This window comes from Lagopus muta, chromosome 1 (assembly GCF_023343835.1).
Source record: "Lagopus muta isolate bLagMut1 chromosome 1, bLagMut1 primary, whole genome shotgun sequence".
Classification (NCBI taxonomy): domain Eukaryota; kingdom Metazoa; phylum Chordata; class Aves; order Galliformes; family Phasianidae; genus Lagopus; species Lagopus muta.
Genome location: NC_064433.1, coordinates 152,704,037 through 152,723,885, shown reverse-complemented (window position 1 = coordinate 152,723,885; position 19,849 = coordinate 152,704,037). Strand labels below are relative to the sequence as shown.

The 19,849-nt window shown below is 33.8% G+C and overlaps 1 protein-coding gene across 15 annotated transcripts in view; it reads right to left on the bottom strand.

The window, feature by feature from the left end:
- MYCBP2 (MYC binding protein 2) overlaps window positions 1-19,849 on the bottom strand; it is a 205,796-nt gene that overhangs the window by 43,620 nt on the left and 142,327 nt on the right. For 6 of the 15 annotated variants that reach the window (XM_048967518.1, XM_048967527.1, XM_048967539.1 and 3 more), the window contains 5 exons: window positions 15,457-15,531; window positions 12,778-13,002; window positions 11,753-11,885; window positions 9,796-9,921; window positions 5,142-5,327 (listed from right to left, as the gene is read on the bottom strand). In XM_048967518.1, coding sequence (XP_048823475.1) covers window positions 5,142-5,327; window positions 9,796-9,921; window positions 11,753-11,885; window positions 12,778-13,002; window positions 15,457-15,531 — 745 coding nt within the window. The remainder of the gene's footprint in view (window positions 1-5,141; window positions 5,328-9,795; window positions 9,922-11,752; window positions 11,886-12,777; window positions 13,003-15,456; window positions 15,532-19,849) is intronic. The other 9 variants (XM_048967548.1, XM_048967583.1, XM_048967645.1 and 6 more) reach the window with 5 other exon arrangements.

Sequence of the window (19,849 nt, the reverse complement as noted above, 5' to 3'; positions counted from 1 at the left end):
CTGAGTGATTCTATGATTCTGTGATTCTATTCAATCTATGTCTATCCACTATGTCTGGTCAGTGACAAGAACGGGATTCCTGCTCTTCAGTCACCTTCAAACTACAAAGGCTTCAAATACAGGTAAACAAGACCTGTCCAGTCACAACTGAATGCGACAACCTGTCTAGTCACACTCTCTCCTTCAACTTGGAAATAGTTCCAGCCTGAAAAGCTACACAGTGTGGAAACAGAAGAGGCAGCTCATGGCAAGATGTCCAATATCTGCTTCTTCTGAGGAAAAGCCAGCAGGTATGACATACTGCTGACTGGTCCACGTTAATTTTTATTATTTTTTAAGTCTGAAACAGACTGCTTAAAGTGTGTCTGGATTGTGAAGATAAGCTAAAATTTCTTCTGAAATGCCACTCCTTTCCAGACTTTTTGCATGATGATGAAGGAAAGCACTGACCTACCTTCTGCACTTTTGCCTAAGCATTGGATGCCTCTTATGTTTTTTCACATTTTAAAAAATGCCAAATGCTGTACTGACAGTTGGACATGGATTCCATTTCTTGATAAATACAAGAATACACAGAAATCAACAAACATCTGAATATTACATATTAAAAAGGCAGAGAACTACTAGATAAATTTAGTAGGGAAATGATTTAGTAGGGAAACTGCTAAAATGTAGTATAATAACAAAAATATTACGGTTCATTACAAACAAAAATTTTTATGCTTACTGCCCAATGGCAGGGTTTCAATAACAAACACTGGAGCTGCTTAAATATTTTAATTGAAAGAAGCCTTCCTGCACTAGAGAACTATATAAAATTAATCTATAATTTTATAATAATGAATGTGTAATTTCCTAATTTCTGAAGACAATGAGTCAAATCTATTTCTACAATAAACGTCAACACAATTTATACATGTCCTCCAAACTTGATACCAGTCCCACAGAGATGGTTTTGAATTTAAATTTCTCAGCACACACAGAAAAATAAGTGTGTTTCCTACAACATTAGATCTTTGAAGCCTAAAGTATGAAACAGTTTAACTTCTTTCAGGAATAATAGTTTGGCAATAAGAAAAAAGTTTGGCATCAGAAAAAAAAAGTTAGCCAGTACTCTGTCTGCTTTCCATGACATTTCAGTATGACATAGAAGAGATCAGAGTGATTGGTTAAGACTACTCTCTCCCTTCATTTTACTGAAATGCTACTAAAAACGGTTACACACTCTGTATGTGTGCAAATCTTTTGTGCAGATTCCACTGTTTATAAAAGGTTGACAGAAGCACTACAGGCAAAGCCAGTGGTTCCAAATGTTCTGTAATAAGCACCTAGGAAGGGCAGGAAGAAAACCAAGAAGAAAATGCTAACACAGTACTGAGGAACATACGAATGGTAGGGGCTGATCATACACTGGTTTGCAGCCCTGCAGCATGTATTGGCAATGAGGCAGTCTAACACCATGAATGCATTAACAGCAGCTCAGCACTGCAGCTTCTGCCTGGACTGAGATAAGTCAGGAAACAACAGCTGTGCTGAGGACACTACTCAAGGCAAGTTGACAGGGCTATGGTGGAAGAGTTAGAATTGTGATAGATGAATCAAACAAAAGGGTTTAATGCATCTCCAGTCTATAAATCTGTTCCTCATTTGTAATAGCAACTCACATGTGAAGATAATAGCAGAAAGTTCTAACTTCTGTGACAGCAAGCTTCCTCCCTTGGTTGAGAGTTCAACAGCCACGTCTTAAATCTTACTAACTGCTGTTGAACAGTGCAACAAGATCCTGCTGATCTCCCTGTCTTGCTGTGTATGAGGGTTTTTATGACCTAGCACAAACTGTTGAAAGCTGAGAAACAAGACCTTGCTTGACCCTCCAGGATTTGATACACTTAGAATCCAAGCAGAAATTGGACATAATCACCAAAATGGAGAGATGAATTAATCAAGTAATGAGTAATCTAGCAGCTGTCGGAAGCTGTGCTCCTGAGTAAATCAGTTACTGATGATCTTACAGTCTTCTTAGAAGTAAGAAAATTCAGGCATGAGTAATTACAGACTGTTTTGTTGAAATAATCAAGGAAAATTCATGCTCTTTCTGTTAAAAAAAAATACTTTAAGCATAATATCTGAGGAAGTGGTTGTCCAAAAGCACTATAGTATTTTTTTGCAAAAAATAACCAGATGCTGTATCTGAAGAAAAAAAAGTTGTGAGAAGCCCATTCCCTCTTCCTCAAATCAATTTGAAAAACAAAAGAAAATAAAACCCAAGAACAGAAAGCATTCCTCAGAAAGAATAGCTAACTGTTTTTTCTGAAGAAAATCTCTGGCAGAGTATGCATCGTGATCAGATTAAAGTTTTTCTCCATACTTTGATACACTACTTAGGAAATAAATTTATGGGACATTCAACACCATCTTAATTCCCCTCAAAATCATGCTTAAATATAAAACCTCCTTGAATAGACAGGCAGCAGAAAATGTAAGAGGTAGCCTAAGCTACTTACTCAGATTGTTAAATCAGAAAATGTGTTTCCATGTTGCCATATCTGTAGCCATGGGAATCTACAATGGGGGACAAATACTTTCAACTGTTAAACTATCACCAGTTCTTTTAATAGAACAGGTAACAAACATTTGCTTTAATTTTTAGATCTAAATTTATTGCGGTAAGCACTTACGAACAAAGGACATCATTTAAAATTATAATTACATATGACTGCAGTTGACATGATATGGAGCCTTGGGATATGCTCTTTAAGGGATTTAACCTCTAATTACTTGTTTAGAAACAGGAAGCTATTAAATGCTTTTGAAATAATAAAGTGCTAAAAGGAATTATCTTACAGTTCAGTTATAGCTCAGAGTTGAACATATCAAACATATTAAAAAGCACAGCAAAATCAGATATAAACAGAATTTTCCTGTTTAAATATTTTTATTGCATTTATGCTAGTCTGTAGTCTGCTAGTCTAGATGTAGACTGCTAATTCATTACTTTCTAATACGTATGGTTCTAGGAATAGTATTTAATTTTCAAAGATCCCTGATAATTTCCTTGACTATTAAATGAACATGAACACAGTCTTACAGCCTCACAGACAATGTTCTACCTTTATATCAAGTGGTAAAAGGATTAACAGATTTTCAGAAGAATAAGGATGTTCTAATTCAAAACTGTTTTCGCCTCACATGCTACTAGATTTTTCATACTGGAAATGAAAACTTTAATAATTTCCCTCTTTTGTACATATAATTTACATTATTTATATGATATCATAAAGTAAATGACAACTTGTTAGGAAGAAGGTCCTTGTACCACATCACAGTTATGGCAACACAGTACACTAGTTCCGTTTGAGTTCCGGTTTATTTTATACTGCTGGAAGCGCTAATAACCTAACTGTTTGAAATACTGTACTAAGCTATCAAATCAGACAGAAACATAAGATTATTTTATTTCTACATTTTTATTTTACTTATTAGACCAGCATTCCCCTTGGAAAAAAGGTCCTAATTCTGAATCCTGGATCTTTATTAGAAGAATACATAGATAGTAACTTAATTAAAAAAAGCTTACTGAGCAGCATATAAGAAAAAAAAGCTTTTCTTTTCATACATAAATACTAAATGATAAAAGTTTGAAGTAAGAACAGTAGGGAAATATTTAATTAAATGTTGGATAAAACTCTGACTTTACTACTCTGGACAAAAAAATAAAAACAAAAGTGAAGGGAAAGAGCATACAATTGTCAAATTCCCAGTGATGGTGTGTTGACACTACTGGCAGTCACTTGCTTCATCTAACTAGGTATTGGAACACGTTTTCAGAATGTTGGTTTAAGCCCATATCATGCTTTTATGATTTTTGGTTATTGGTATTCTACATCATAACATCATGTAGTGCATTGGAAGTTAAAGTGTTAATTCTCCAGTTCCAGGCACCTGTCTGGAAAAGAACTACATACCATAGGCGGCTTTGCGGTCAGAGAGGAGATAGAACCCCTGGCAAGGTCACCTGATGTGCTCTTCTTCGTCAGGCTCCCCTCCCTGCTGCTCAACTGGACTGCACATCTCATCTCAATGTTATGAGAGGCCTATCCACGTTTCAGACACTCTCTCTCGTTATTAGCTTCAATTCTAATTATATTATATTATGGTGTGTTATCTTGCACTCTGATACTATGTTTAATAAATTAGTTTGTTTCTCCTCAGATCGTTGCTGCTGTTTTTAATTATTTTGGGGTCCCCTGTTTCCCTTTTCCAGAGGCGCGGATTCTGCGAAATCCTTCTGCCCCACTAGTCACGGAACTGGGCTGAACCAGCCCGTAAACTGTTGACAGCCTTGTATAAGCACACAACGTCGCTCTCAGAATGAGTATGAAGCCAGTGCAGAAGTGAACCATACATTTAAATCTAATTCTCACTTGCTGCACTCCACTAAATACTTATTTTCTTGCATCAGCTGAACTGAAGCATTTTAGGGCTGTGTGAGACAAACTGAACTGACTGATATGTCCCACAGGAAAGAACTGGCACTTCCAACTGTGGATACTTCTACGGGTAAGACAAGACCAGCATGCTAGACTTGTTCTGCACATAAGCAAGAATTTACTGCCATATCTGCTACTCACAACGAATTTTCAACAAGCTTTCAATTTTCACTAAACAAAAATTAAACCTCCTGTTCTCCTGCCAGTAATCAGATCAGGTGCATCATAGAACTTGTAAGTGATGACAAAATCAGAAATGTAAGAAGAAAACTGAATAACTATGAATTTATTGCAGTCAATTTCTTATGTTAAGAGATTTATCAACATTTTGTACCATGAAAGGTATTTACCTTCATTATAAACCCAGACTTTCATACAATATTGGAAATGCACTTTCATGAATGTTATCTACGCTGTAGGACACATACAAAAAGCAAAATACTGTCAATATCAAAACTAAAATTGATCAAGTATACTTTTTTTAGGAGCATTAGAGAGCCTCACATGTGTCTGAATGATGAAAAACTAACTCAACAAAATAAAAGCAGAAAGGCGTGCTGAGGGATGATTAGAAGCTAGCAAGCAACTGAGGACAGCAATGTAAAAGCTGCAGAAATGGACTGATGAGGCAGGTAAGGCTGACAAACTTACTCTGAAGCTGTGGCTGAGGCTGCTGGAAGGAAAGGGGCTGTCCGAACACAAATGGACTGTGGACTAGGGAAGAGGGAGGTTTTGCAGCTTGATCAAAGATGGAAGGAGCTGGGAGATTTGGCCGTGACTGAATGGAATTCAGTATGGCACTCAGTTGGTCACCTGTAGTGGGCAAAACAGTCAAAACTACAACCTGTTACTTGTCATTCTCTGGAACAGCAGAGTAAAATGGTGCTCAATTAATGTTTAAATGGTGAGTATAGAGAAAGCTCTTATTTAGCCACAAACAGCTCTGGTTGTGGCTAAATACAAAAACCTCATCCCATGCATGGCAATAAAATTACTTCAAATTACAAGCAGGGTTTTTAAAAAATCATGAAAACTCTACTCCAGTTACTTAAAACATTTCAAAGTAGAAATTTTTATTCACTTGCTAAAAAAAAAAAAAAAAAAAAAAAGTAAACCAAAAACAGAACAGCAGCCAAGAGAAAAACAGCATCCCTAGCATTTACAATAACACACACATGCAACAGAACATGCAGATAAAGATTAGAAAAACTGATGAGAGGGGAAGGATAACAAGTGTTTAGACTTCAGTAAGTGTATTTCTATGCCTAGGTTTTGTAAATATTTGCTCGTTTTTGCAAATATCTTCAAAACTATTTTGTCATGTTTTTCAAGATCAGACTGAAAATCATTTTTTAAAAATAAATACAATTTAGGAACTGACAGTGGTTTTCTGAAGAACTACAGATATTCATTGTGGGGCAAATGAAGGCCTTCAAAAAACTAGCATGTTAAAAGCATAATTTTAATTTCTAAATGTCAATTTTCAGAAGAGCCACATGTAAGTGTTAGAAATATATGAAGCCTACAATAAGAAGGCAGAGTTTATCACATCACATTGTAACTTGAGGTAAACTTAGTCATATCGGCTCAGAGACACCACAAGTAAGATTATCTCAGATTTGAATGATCACCAACCAAATCCTAACAGCATCACTTCACTCTACAAATTCAGATCATTTTGAAAACATTCTAGAAATTCTAACGCAGCAACTAATACAGAACTATCAAACGATTTTATCCATTGCTTTTTCATAGAATTAAAGAAAGACTTAAGGGTATATGGAAACATACATTACCCTAAGAACTTCAATAATAATTTTTTTTTCTTGATTTTTTGGTTTCAAAAAGGAAACAACAGAAATACCAGGAAACAGTTGGAAGTCCATGTAAATAATCACCTATTGGCATGAAGTTTATTCCACTGTTTTGGAAGTAGTATAACAAAAAAAGACTAGAATCAGTACTTGAGCAGCAATCTTTCCTACCATAATGACCCAGAAGGGAATGACACATTTGGCAAAGCACTATTATTCTCTTAAAAAAACAAAAACAAAAAAACAAAACTATGAAAAAATAATAATTCCAGGTTAAGAGCTGCACAGTATTTTTTTTCTTCTAGATGTAACTTATGTTAACTATCAGAGAAAGAACCAACATTAGAATACAGGACCCAACTGGATCTTACAACTGTATGTGTGCAGTTTATATACCCTGCCACACATGTAAAAATTCTTGCACTGGTTTTGTTCGGAGTACGCTTTGTGCATCTTCAGTTGAATGTATGCACAATATTTCCAGATTTGTTTCAATAGCTACATTTCCTCTATCACCTGGGTATTGGCAGTATGGAGAAATATTTTTCCCGAGATATAGTATCTTAGATCTCCAACAGTAGATAAAGCAGAATCACATAAGCAAATGTCCTATCCTTTGACATTCTTGTATGAAATTCTCAGGCCAGTTATCTATGTAAGTGAAACAGAACTTGACTCAGAGGTCCCAAAAGGGTATATAAATTTTTGCCTATCATTAACTACTAAGTATATATATTTCTATATATATCAATTGGTTACTTTTTTGTCGTTGAATACCTAATGTACATTATATAGAAAAAACAATTGTCCAGAGTACACATTCCAGAATCATCACGAAATTATTCCTTTCAGCCTTTCTTTCCTAATATGTTCTTACCATTGGTGCAGAGGGGATATTTGAAGAACAACCAGTTTAACAGTCTAATATTATCAACAGTTTTGCCACTGATAACTTTTTTCTATTTGGCAGAAGAGGAGTGAGAAATGATTTTTACAGAAGTATGCAAAGCCCAGCAGCCAGTAGTAGTAGTTCTCTTCTAGAATTGCCCTGTACCTGCTAATTCAGGTTTGCAAAACTATTAAATGATTTTCAGCAGTTTAAAGCCTAGTTTATGCCAAATATATTTTAAATATAAACAAGGAAGATGTTTTCTTCTAACATTTACTGATTCAGAACAAAATGGGATTCCTGTTACCTGCTTATTTTGATAAATTAATAAAATATTATTTTAGTTAATTTTTTTTCTCTGGACAAAGATTGGCAATTGCTTAAGTGTCTATTAAGCCATGGAATGTCTGGAATATAAGTGTGATAAAATGCCCCAAAATGTGATGTTTTATAGGAAAAGCTAAAGAACTTTTTTGTTAGAATCATTCTAGTTTGCATTAGAAGAATTCTAAATGAATAGGCCTAAAACAATTACTTGTTTTAAAGAGAAGAACCTCTAAGAAGAGCTGCATACTGGCAATACAGTAAACACAGACCTAATACTGGGTATCTTTACATTCAACCAATGCATGTAACTAAACTTGCATTTAAACTAGTGCATCCTTACACAAAGTTCTTTTGACAAACAAGCATATCCAATGGAACTGCTTCCTTGAAATTTTTCCTAATACACAGTGCTTGTGTTTTCAGTTCTTTTCCACAAAACTCAAAGCTTCTTAGATTTGTGAATGCAAGCTGACAGTACATAAAATAATGATACATTAATTCTATTTCTTTTTTGCAGGGGCAAGGAAATATCATTACTCTTCCAAATATAGTTGCCAACAACTTTTTGCTGTTGTTTTTCTTTTTTTTTTTTTTTCCCAAGAATTCAGAAGCAGCTACAATATATGGAATGAATAAAGTCATCTAGCTAACTGCTGCTTATCTTGCTCCACAGCGTCTGCTCTGAACAATTTTTCTTGTATTCCAACAGCTGACCTTTACAAAGAAAGCAGACAAACAACATTTCTATGTGATTTCTGCAAATACTTATGTGTTTTGATGATTTTGCTCTGTAACTGAGTATGAGGAAGTTGCAAAAAAACAGTGAAGGAAACAGTAATTCATTGCTTTTCTATGTCTACATGTTAATACTCACATTTCACTGCCCTTGAGTAAACTTTGTCAGTAGATTTACAGTTTTTTAGGGAACTTGATGCTATGATGTAACACCCTGATATAAGATGGTGACTAAATGACTCTTGGAGCTACAGTGGTAACTGCCTAACTTGCAGGTTATTTGACAATTTCACGTCCTGTTCATCAGGTAATAGAAGAGGCAGAGTTCTAATTACTGCTGTGGTTCCAACAAGAAATTATTCAAAAGCTCCTTAATGTTCTTTCTCCTGAATATATCTGACCGTATTTTAACCTTTCTATCTGAATAATAAAAGCTACTTGTATAATGGTATGTAATGGTAGAACTGTGGATATCATATATATATGTCCTCCTATTAACAAGTTTTAATTCAAGATTTATTTATTTATTTTTAATTCAGAGACAACTTACAATATGTTCCGGTATTAAAATCACACTGCACACCTAAGGCCTACATCCTCACTGGCACTGACAGAGGACAGAGACGAGATGTCAGAGTATAATAACAGAGCTCTGTGCTTCAATAATATTTGTTGAGGACGTCAGCCTCTGCAAAAGTGCCTTCCATAACTATTAAATATTCTTGATTTAATTAATGAATGAACAGAAGGCAAGCAACTTGAGTTTACTGTGATGGCTTATGTATGTTTACATCTCATCAATGAAATAAATCATATTTAAGAGAAACTACTATTTTATATCAGTAAAATGAGTAAGATGTTATTTACTTCCCAGTATTTGTAACTGGTATCTCTGAGTCTGAAAGGTAACTTCAGTTTTACAACATAAATCTCAAATGGTAGTCTGTCATCCAATCAAAAGCACTTCACATTTTAAGACACGTTAGAAGTGTTTAAGAATGTTTCTGATCTTTTCAAAACTTCTTTTTCTAAATACAATTCTGTTCGTATCTTACTTGCAAATGTTTATTTTTCATTTCTACATTATAGTGTTGTGCCTGGCATTTAGGAGGAAGTGGTGACATACTGGAACAGGTTGCCCAAGGAGGTTGTGGATGCCCCATCCCTGGAGCCACTCAAGGCCAGGCTGGATGTGGCTCTGGGCAGCCTGGTCTAGTGGCTGGCAAACCTGCACATAGCAGGGAGGTTGAAACTAGATGATCATTATGGTCCTTTTCAACCCAGGCCATTCTAGGATTCTATGATTACAGAAAGCCTCACCTGTCTATAACTTCCAAGCATTTGATGATGCTTTTATATAGAGTACTTAGACTGAGTGAAATTGAAGTAAAGAAAAAAACACCTTATAATTCATCGTGCTACTGATTTCTTCTTTTGGAGAACATCTGATGGTGACTAAAAAAGTATTAAATGAGTGACAAAAACATAAGCAAAATTAAGATAATTATCATTTTAAAAAATGTGAGTGAAAGAAACATACCTTTGTTATTTCCAAGGCCGTAATCAAACCCTTGTCCATTACTACAGCTCGTCCCCTTACTGAAAACTTGCATTGAAAATGGACTTGGAGGAGGAGTCTGAACGTTCTGATCTAGAAGAATTTGCTCTGCAAAAAAAAACCCCATATCACTTTAGAATTAGATCTTTTCAGATTTTACACTGGAAAGATGTCACAAAGGAGATTTTTTTCTTTTTCTCCAGAGAGCACTCTTTCATTCTACTCAATTTTTCTCAGAAAGAAAAGGACATGTTTCTTCCCTAGAGCTCAAGCTCTAAAAATGAAAAGATTGAGGAGTTAATATAATTCTGGTTTTACATTTGACAGAGTTGTTGCAACTTTTGTTGTCACGTGACACTCAGGAATAGGCTTGAGAACTTATTTTCAGTAATATCACACCATTTGATTATTTATTTATTCTTTGGACAACAGCTGTTAAATTCCTTTTTGAATTTAGCTTGAAGAAACTAACTTCTTAAGTGAGCTGAAACAAATCAACCTCATAGGGAATTACACCAAACTTTTACAATTCATAGAAGAACAAGTATTCTCAGTGAGAAATATTTAATGAAATCATGCTAATGAAGATTCATATTCATTTTTACTAGAAATTTGAAAAGTACGAAGCACTAGACAGCAGTATTTAATTTCAGGCTCCCTATTCAAATACAGATTAAAATGAATTCAGCAGAAGCCACCAAGACAGTCTGGGCACTACAGAGCACACATCTATGGAGAAGTTGAGAGATCTAGGCTTGTTTATTCTTGAAAAGCAAAAGCTAAGGGGAGATCTTACTTCTCCCTTCCATTACATATCTGGAAGAGTCAGAGAAGATGAAGCCTGACTTTTTTGGAAGGCTTAAGTGACAGGACAAGGGACAACAAATGTTGCAATTTGTATAATTGTATTATGATTTTTTTTACCACTGTGAAGGTGGGTAAATACTGAAACAGGTTACCCAGAGAGGTTGGAACTATTTTAAATATTTTGACTTTTGCTAGACAATGGCCTGAGCAGCAACTTGTTCTAGCTGACTCTTCACCGTGAGTGAGGTTGGTCTAGATGATCTTCTCCTGAAGTGCAAATAATGTCAGATCACTCCTGTTGCATCTTTAGAGGGAACAATAGGTAAGTCATGATCTTGTACCTCAGAACTGTCAGATGGGTTAGTCTATCTATTAAATTGTTAAGGAATTAACAATTTCAGGATGCATCAGTTTTCACAGAAAGCATTTGAGGTAAAAGAAACATTTTAGATAAGTAATAAAGATCAGTCATGCTTGGAGTATGATCAATAAGAAGCATGATCAAAATAAAACTACAAATATGCAATAGCAAACTTTGGGTACTGAGTGGCACATGACAGCAACCTTTTGCTTATGTTACTTTCATTATTTCTAGTTCTTACTCAGTCTGAACATGAATTTATCAGGACAGAAATTCTGCATTTTAAGAAAATGTAATAATTCAGTGCTAACTAGAATAATTAGAAATGTGATGTTAATTTAATATTCAGTGTCTAAAAAAAACTGTAATGGTTTTTTAATGGGATACAATGTAGCAGAATTAAAACCAAAAAGGACATAAACAATTCTTTCTGCTCTTCTTGTCATATAGACAAAAAAAAAAAAGATGAAAGTCTGAAAGAAGTACACAAGTACTTATTTGAAAATCATCCCTATAGCTAAAAGGAAGGATAGAATTATGACCCATAACTGGTACAGAAGAAAATATGGGGGAATACCTTCCCTGTTATTAAAAAAAAAACAGATCAAGAATGGTTGTAAACAAATTTGAAATTTAGCAACAAAGTAATTCAGAGGAAAAAAATATTAATTTGTTACACCTTTTTAAAACTCAGTTTCCTCTTTATTTATTTGTCTTATTTAGATTCCTTGTAATTTTTTTCTAAGTTAATTAGAAAACAGAACAACTTGCCATCTTCATGTCGGAGGTACTGGTTTCCACCTCTGTCTCTAGCTAACGACCACGCCTCGCCTTCATCGCTTTCACAGAACTCTACCATGCTGTTCTTATCCATTTGCACCCATGTACCTTCTGAATTAGTCACCTGTTGTACACATAAAAAAGCACAACATACTGACTTTGCAGATTATTCGGTAGTACAATTCAGCAACTTAATTCAGAACCTGAAAAGTATGTGCATTCCAATCTTTGTAGTATAACAAAAACTTCTTCAAAGTTTCTTAAATTAAGGCCACAGGCTGAGGCAGATTGAAGAACCAAAACCATTCATGGCACATTCACAGTTAGGAATATTTCCAATAATATTAAACCCGCTTATGTTTGGAAAAAGCAACACCAACGCCACAACTTTAGAACACTCAAACAAGCCTAAGTAAAAACTTGAAGGAGATATTCAAGGTATGCCTTCTTATGAGTTGGCTACAACAACAGAATTGTAAGAGTGAGTTATATATAAAGCATTTGCGTACATACTAATTTTGTTCCTGACACTGTATTTAGGAAATAGCATGACACACTTCATCCTTAAGCCCTTCTTAACCACAAAACATCACAATTGGAAAACCGTGAACAGTAACAATAGTTCAGAAACTGAACAAATGAGTCAAAACAGTAGCAGAGAAACTTGTTAATTGGTTAGGTCCTAGAAAAAATTTTGTTTTTCAGTGAAACAAAATTCTTTCAAAGCACATGACAAAAATATGAAACAGAAACATCATTTTGTAAGGAATAGCGCAACAAATATACAAGAAAGCATATGAAACCACTTTACAACTTCAACATTATTTCAATGAACACACATCAAAGACAAAAATCAGAATTACATTAGTATTTAAAATGTAAACCAAGTTCAGAAGGTAGTATTTGTCATAAAGATTGGAAAAGCAAACCTGTACAGGAGCAGATTCTTTTGTTGAGTTTACTAGTTATATATTGGTATCTATGAAGACATGAACTGAAGCTACAAGGATCCATACCTCGCCCACTGCTTTGACTTTGTTTCCCAGAACTAACATTCCAATTGGGATACCTCTAAGGTTAGGGCAGCTTCTGATGTTGTGACCTGATGGGCCAGTCTTCACTACCTTGTACACTCCAGGACCACCTCGAAGTAATGACACATCTTGTTCTTGCATCACTGCTTCCTGTGGGCAGTGTGAATTCAGATCTTTGAAAAAATCACCAGTACTAGATCTAGACTCCTGAGAAATTAAAAAACAAAAAACAGAAGAGAATAAAATCCATCACTAATACTTTATATAAGAAATACTTATTTCAAGAATGAAATAATTAAATTCCAAACCAAGAAGAGATACTAGTTACATTGCTAATTTTAGCATGCAATAATAAACTGAACTACTAGCAAATCATCAACTGAAAAGACACCCTGTTACTCCTGAAACAAAAGTGGCTTAAATGCACACATGCTATTTAAAAGGGAATTAGACATTATAAATATTTATCCTATCACTTTAACTAAAACTTGCTTCATACTGACATTTACTAGGATGTACATTCATTCCTCCTACTGTATTTGTGAAATAATATAGCAAAAAACCATGAGCCATATAAAAGGACATTAAATAGAATCTCTTTCCAATGATAAGCTTATTTTTTGGCTTTAGTATTATAACACATTGCTACTTTAGGTTGAAGGTAAAATGAAGACAAAGAATAATAGAAACATCATAAATTCTTATAAAAAGTAGTGCATATTTATTATTATTACTCAGACAATAAAAAGGCTTGCAATTTATTTCACCTAGTACCAATTATAGATTAAAAATCCACTTAAATTCAAACTGAGAAAATATTTTGTGTTTCCTATTTATAAAAATTGATAGTTACTAAAAATAGGAGAAATACAGATTTTCAGTCAGTCATAGATAAATTAAATGCCTAAGAGGTCTACTATACTATTATACTGGAAAATCTGAAGGATTAGTGTAACATCACAAGAAAGGAAGAGAGAAGTAGGAACAAGCTCTATTATGCTTAAAATACAAATCATGTATGCTTTGAAAAGAAGATCTGAAAGTTATGAACCTAAATAAAGCCCTACTGGAGGAAGCCAGTGGTTCACTTAGTCCATATGTCTTCAGTCATAGTAACACAAAATGCTATTCAAAGGTAGCACGCAAGCCATTACCAGTGGGCTATCTTTTATATACCAGCATTTCTGAAGCCTGCTCTAAAAGTAGTGTCTCCTATTTTAATATGTTGGCCCATGACATCAGAAGCTAATGTTGGTGGTATGATAATAGAGGCTGAAGCTTCCTGCCAATTCATTCATTGATGCTTTGCTGAATGCTTTTGTATACCAAACGGTGGATGTAACCACAGTGAGGCGGCAGGTGGTGCATTTCGGCAATGGCAGTAGTGATATGAAAGGCAAGACACGTTTTGAATGGCCAAGTACCGCTGTCACATCACCAAATGGAGAGCGCCCATGCAAATCAGCTACTGAGGTTATTTTGTAGTTGAGAATTTGCTGTACCAGATAATGTCGTTGTGCTTTTTGTATCTGTTCTAGTTTCCATGGAAATAAATAGGAGGCATTACTTTGGGAGCAACACACGTAAAAACTTTTTAATATGGATGTTAGAGGGCATAATCCTATTACATTTATTGTCTGTTTATGAATCTGATTCCTACAGATTTAATTTCTTCTGAATTTGCTAATACTTCCTGCCTCCACAATCTCCTGCTACACCTCCCGCTGCATAGAATACTTCTAAAAATAAGTTTTAAACTGAAATTCTAGTTATATTATTTCTTACTTTTTTAAAAATTTTACATTATTTCCTGTAATCTCGAATTAACATATTTTCACATTTTTTTATTGAAGTCTGTGTATTATGTCCAGAGTTATTAATCAGCCTTTCCAAGAAACCTTTATAGAAAATGAACTTTCAAAGCTTTCAAGCTGAAGTTGGTCCAAAGAGAAAAACAAACAAAAAATGCATGCTATCCAAAGATAGTTTTAACACTCTCTAGATATTTATGTAACAGTAAAAAACTGCTTTTCTGAGGAAGAAAATCCAGTGAATAACACATTTTTATTTCTCTAAACCAGTAGCACTTTGAGTATCATTTTCTTTACAAGGTTCATATGAAAGTTTAATATGAAAACAACACTGACCTCAAAATCACTACAAGGCTGTATAGATTTAGACAAGCACATAAGTAGATAGTTTAAACTGTTTAACTGTATGTAATATAATGCATTCCTACAATTCCATAATTTTAAGATTAAAAATGGTTTATGTATTAGATTTTTGCAGTCTTGCTCATATGAATGTAAATGTACTTGAGACTGCAACTTAAAGCATACTTTAATAACATGAACACGAGAATGAATGTCTATTATGTTACTAGGCCATCTTTCTGAATTTCTAATTTTGTTTGTTATTAAAAGAGAATGCAACTTATAAATCAATGATAACTTAGCTCAACTCAACTATCTACTCTAGTATTTTTATTTTACCATTGTAAAAGAAGAGATACAGACACAGCATTCTAAGTCAACCTTTCATTTGCTGTAAAAATAATTCATGGTAAAACAAACTTCAAGGAATATTTAATGTAAACTTGATTTATGAGGCAAAAAAAAAAAAAAAAAGATTCAATGTGACTGTTCCTGTCACTTAACTCACCTTAGGGGGTAAAGCTTTGGAAGTCCATGAAAAAAAGTCCAAATCCCTTACTCCTTGGCTAGCATTAAAGACATTCTGAGCAACAAAGTTTTAAAAAAAAGACATATATCAAGAAGAAAATGGGAACAAAGAAACATCGGAGGAAGAAGTTAGAAGCACTGTAATGCAAACTTTCTGCACAAGTAATTTTACTGGTAGAATACTTCTCAAAAGGGAAAGCTTTGTTTTTCTGATTAAGTCACCTGAATCCATTGCCCCCCTTGGCAAATTATCTATTGAACAAAAACCATTAAGTATGTCAAAAGCTCTACATGGATGGAGTGTGTCATGCCATTTACTGTAACTAAGAGCCAGACATTTCTTATGAAGCTTGAGACTTGCATAGATAAATCCCACACTTCTGTTATGATGAAACAGTAGTTTGTTCTATCACAAACCACAGTTTTATAGCAAGACAGTCTGCTGTTCTGAAAGAATTTCCATTATATCAGAACTACTGCACAAGGACTTTTGTCACCAATTCAGAACTCAGATGCACAAGAGCTAAGATCACTCTTTTGGAGAGAAACTCAACTCATTTGTACAAAAGATTTTGCTAGCATGCAGATAAAAATTGCACTCTGTACTGAAAGCAAAAATTTCAGAGTGTTTTAAGGAGAACAATAACTAAGATCTCATCTGTTTTATAAAATATACAGTACATTTACTGCTTTATAATGGAAAATCATCAAATGGAGATACCAGAGAGAGTTCACTAAGTTTATAAGCAACGAACCATATTACAGAAACATGCACTGCTGCACTGTGTATTTTTTGCCTACACAGAACAGCTAGGACAGCACTTAATAGCCATTAGAAAACACAATGCGACATCTTTTCTCCATAAAAATGTCCACAAAGCTGTTTCTATGCATTTCAAAGAAATTGTCACTGTTCCTATGGAATGAAAGAATTAATAGTATATAGGCAGTAGTATCAAGAATCAGTATGGCAGGAACCAGTTAGCAAAGCCACCATTTAATCTGTACAAACTGATTTATCAAAACCTTACTTTCTATCTCCAGCTTTACAGGGGAACCAACTAAAATCCCTGGACAGATTCATATTAAAATTTAACAATAATTAAAGAAAAGGAAATTAATCACTGTAAGCAGAAATGGGCAAGTACAAAAAACATTTTGCATGCTTTGTCATATTCATTGAAAAAAAAAACACACAAACTTGTCAAAAATAAATAAATTTACTTCTATCATGAGATGGATTATCTAGCTACGTGTTGTTTGCAAAAATAATGTTTACATCATATTTTAATAAAGACAATAATTCATAACTGAAAAAAATGGAGAAATTATCAAACACAATAATTCTGTTAGAAAGTATTACCTCCTCCTGACATTGAAAGTGGTACACAAGTAAAAGATGCTTTGGGGAATCAGGGGAGGCAGGGAGGTGTTAGACAGGAAGATCAGAGAGTAGAGGCGTACCAATTTCACATACATCTACAACAATTATGAAAGGCTCTATTTGCCTAATGATAGTTAGCTTCATAGACATCTAATGTAGCTTAGCAGACTGATGATTTTACTTTGCTGTATGTTTCGCATTTTGTGATGGACTTCTACTGTTGAAACAAACATGGATAATCCATACCCTGGATGATGAAGTATCATTTCAGTAATCTCTGTTGACATGCTATAAAGCTATATGTGAAAAACACACAGAAGAAACCAACAGCAGTGAACTGGGACTGTGCTGGCTCATCAACACACGGAAGATTAAGTCAGATCCTCTCCTATGCTCTTGGAACATTAGAGCTTTCTGGCTTCCTGGCTTTTAGCATGTCATAATCAATATATGTGGTACGTAGTTGAGAAATAACTTTTAATTCAGAATAAACTACCACATGCAAGATTTTATATTTAGTTCTTAAGCTATAATTGGTAGATTTCAGTTTATTTTATCCTTCCCTTCCAAAAATTAAAAATAATTTCAGGAATCGTTCCTGGAAAAACTTCATATCTTTTTTTCTAATAAAGTTCACATTTCAGGAATCATAAAATTGAATTTAAATTACTTCACCACTGAAAATTAGCAAATGTTAACACATTTAAAATCTCAGTACTATTTTTCAAAGCTGTCTTATCTTAAATAATCATCTAGATATTTTATCCAGCATACCCTCACTCTCCAATTGATTCCCATCATGCCTAAAATGATGATAGGAATCTGCTGTGAATGTCCTTCAGTGTTTTCATGAAAACATGGAGGCTCTGCAATCATGGAGGGTCTGCAATCACACAAGATAACCTACACACTGATTTTGGTTCTCTCTTTAACTATAGTAATCACTGGAAATGCAGTTTCTCAGTTCTGTTAGTCTATAGCGGTTGGGGAATGTAACAGTAAAATTGAGCAGCAGAGTAAAGAATTCCCTATAATTTTACATTTGATATTTAAAATGAAGTAACAAAAATATTCAGAGTACAATATATATCTTTTTAAAATTCCAGAGTTTAACCAAAATATTACTTTCTATGACTTCCCATAGAACAAAACTGTTTTTCATTAGTTTGCATTGCTTTATGCTCTATCTTCTTGAATGCAGAAAGAACAGTTAACTGATTCTGACAGAACAGAAGGAAAATTAAGTACCAGGACCTTAACGAGCCAATCCAAAATCACCGTATATGAAGGTGGGTTAGATGTGCAATTTGAGATCAATGTCTATTTAGTTGCTCCTCACGAAAGGAGAAGAGCAAATATAGGAAAAGATCAGTCTAACAAACTTTTCTTAAGAAACGTAAACGGCCAAAACTAAGAATCTCTACATTCTCATGATCATTAATCTTTAAATATAATACCTTTAATCACAATATATAGTGCACTGAAAAGATCTAAGATACTCAGTACTTGTTTTATCTTAAGATAAACAGTTAACGCCTATTAAAAAAAAAAAAAGCAAATACAATATACATGCAAAAAAGAGGAAGTCAACACTGCAGAAAAAATATTTTTCCTTTGTTCGCTGTTGAATTAATGCAGTGATAAAATTGAGCTATTACTGCTTTCTTTATAAAAAATCTTAAATATATTTTACGAGATACACTGAGAAATTTTACACACCTAACTTAGTATTACAAAAAACTTATATGTTTAAATTAACATAGCGCTGTAATCAGAGTAGCAAACTATACATGAGTTGAATGAAAATTGTTTAGTAAAAACAGTGTGGGATTTATTTGAACAGGGAATATTATGTCTAATTCAGCCACTTGATTTTCCATACGTATTTTTAGGCACATAAGACTTGAAGTGTTTTCCTCTTCTAGAGCCAAAACTGTTAAATCTGCTGCAGATCTTAGAAACTGTATTTATATTTATAACTGTATTATATATATATATAAATATATATTTATAATGTGTATTTATAACTGTATATATTACTGATTTTTATTTTTACTTTTTTACTACGTCCTGTTCATAATGCCATTCAGTTACCCAATTAAACAGAAAAGGATGTGTAGACAGAAATTATTTCACATTTTCATAAACAGAACTTCTAACATTTCTTAATGCATCTTTTGCCACATGGGTCATTCAACTCTACAAGACTGCATTTAGCAGATCTGACAACTGAAAAATACAGATGGATGTAGAGAAAAGACAAACAACAAACAACTAAATTTGAGTATTCTCATCTCACTGATTACTTCAAGAGACTTTATTTTAAGGCTTTTTAATGAGAAAGCAGAATTGCTTTACTCGATCAAGATTTGGCAGGAAAGAGTTTAAAACTGACTTACAAAAATCAGGAGCTTAAAAAAGTTTACAAAATTTCATCATATGGTGTACTTCCTAATAATACACTTGCATGCACTAAAAAATCTAAGATATTTAAAAGCCATGGAACCTTGATGTTTGTTTTGTGATTGTTAAGAAAGAAAAAAATATAATTTCCTTTCCTTTTATAATTACTAAACAAGCACACAGATTTTCATGCTTAAATATGGTCATAATAAAAGTAGATCATTTGTCCTTCTAAGGATAGTAATAATAATAAAAATGAGAGAGGTGCAAATAAACCTTCCATTCCTAAGTAGTTCAAAACATTTGTTAATATAACGATCATCTTAAAGTAGTAGTTACTTCTCTGTAAGTTTTGCTGTGGCTGGCTCCTTACTGATCAGAACCCACAAAAGCATGCAACTTTTACCTTTTGCTATTGAGGATGTAATAGAACTGGATAGTTGAAAGAAAATTAGTAATATCTATCAGATCTTCAGAGTTCAAATGGAATCAAAACTATTTTGCAGAACTCTTTAATAAGAAAAAAAAGAAGTATAATATTCTATCTGAACTTTAAAGAAGAATTCACATAGTAAACTCTATGATG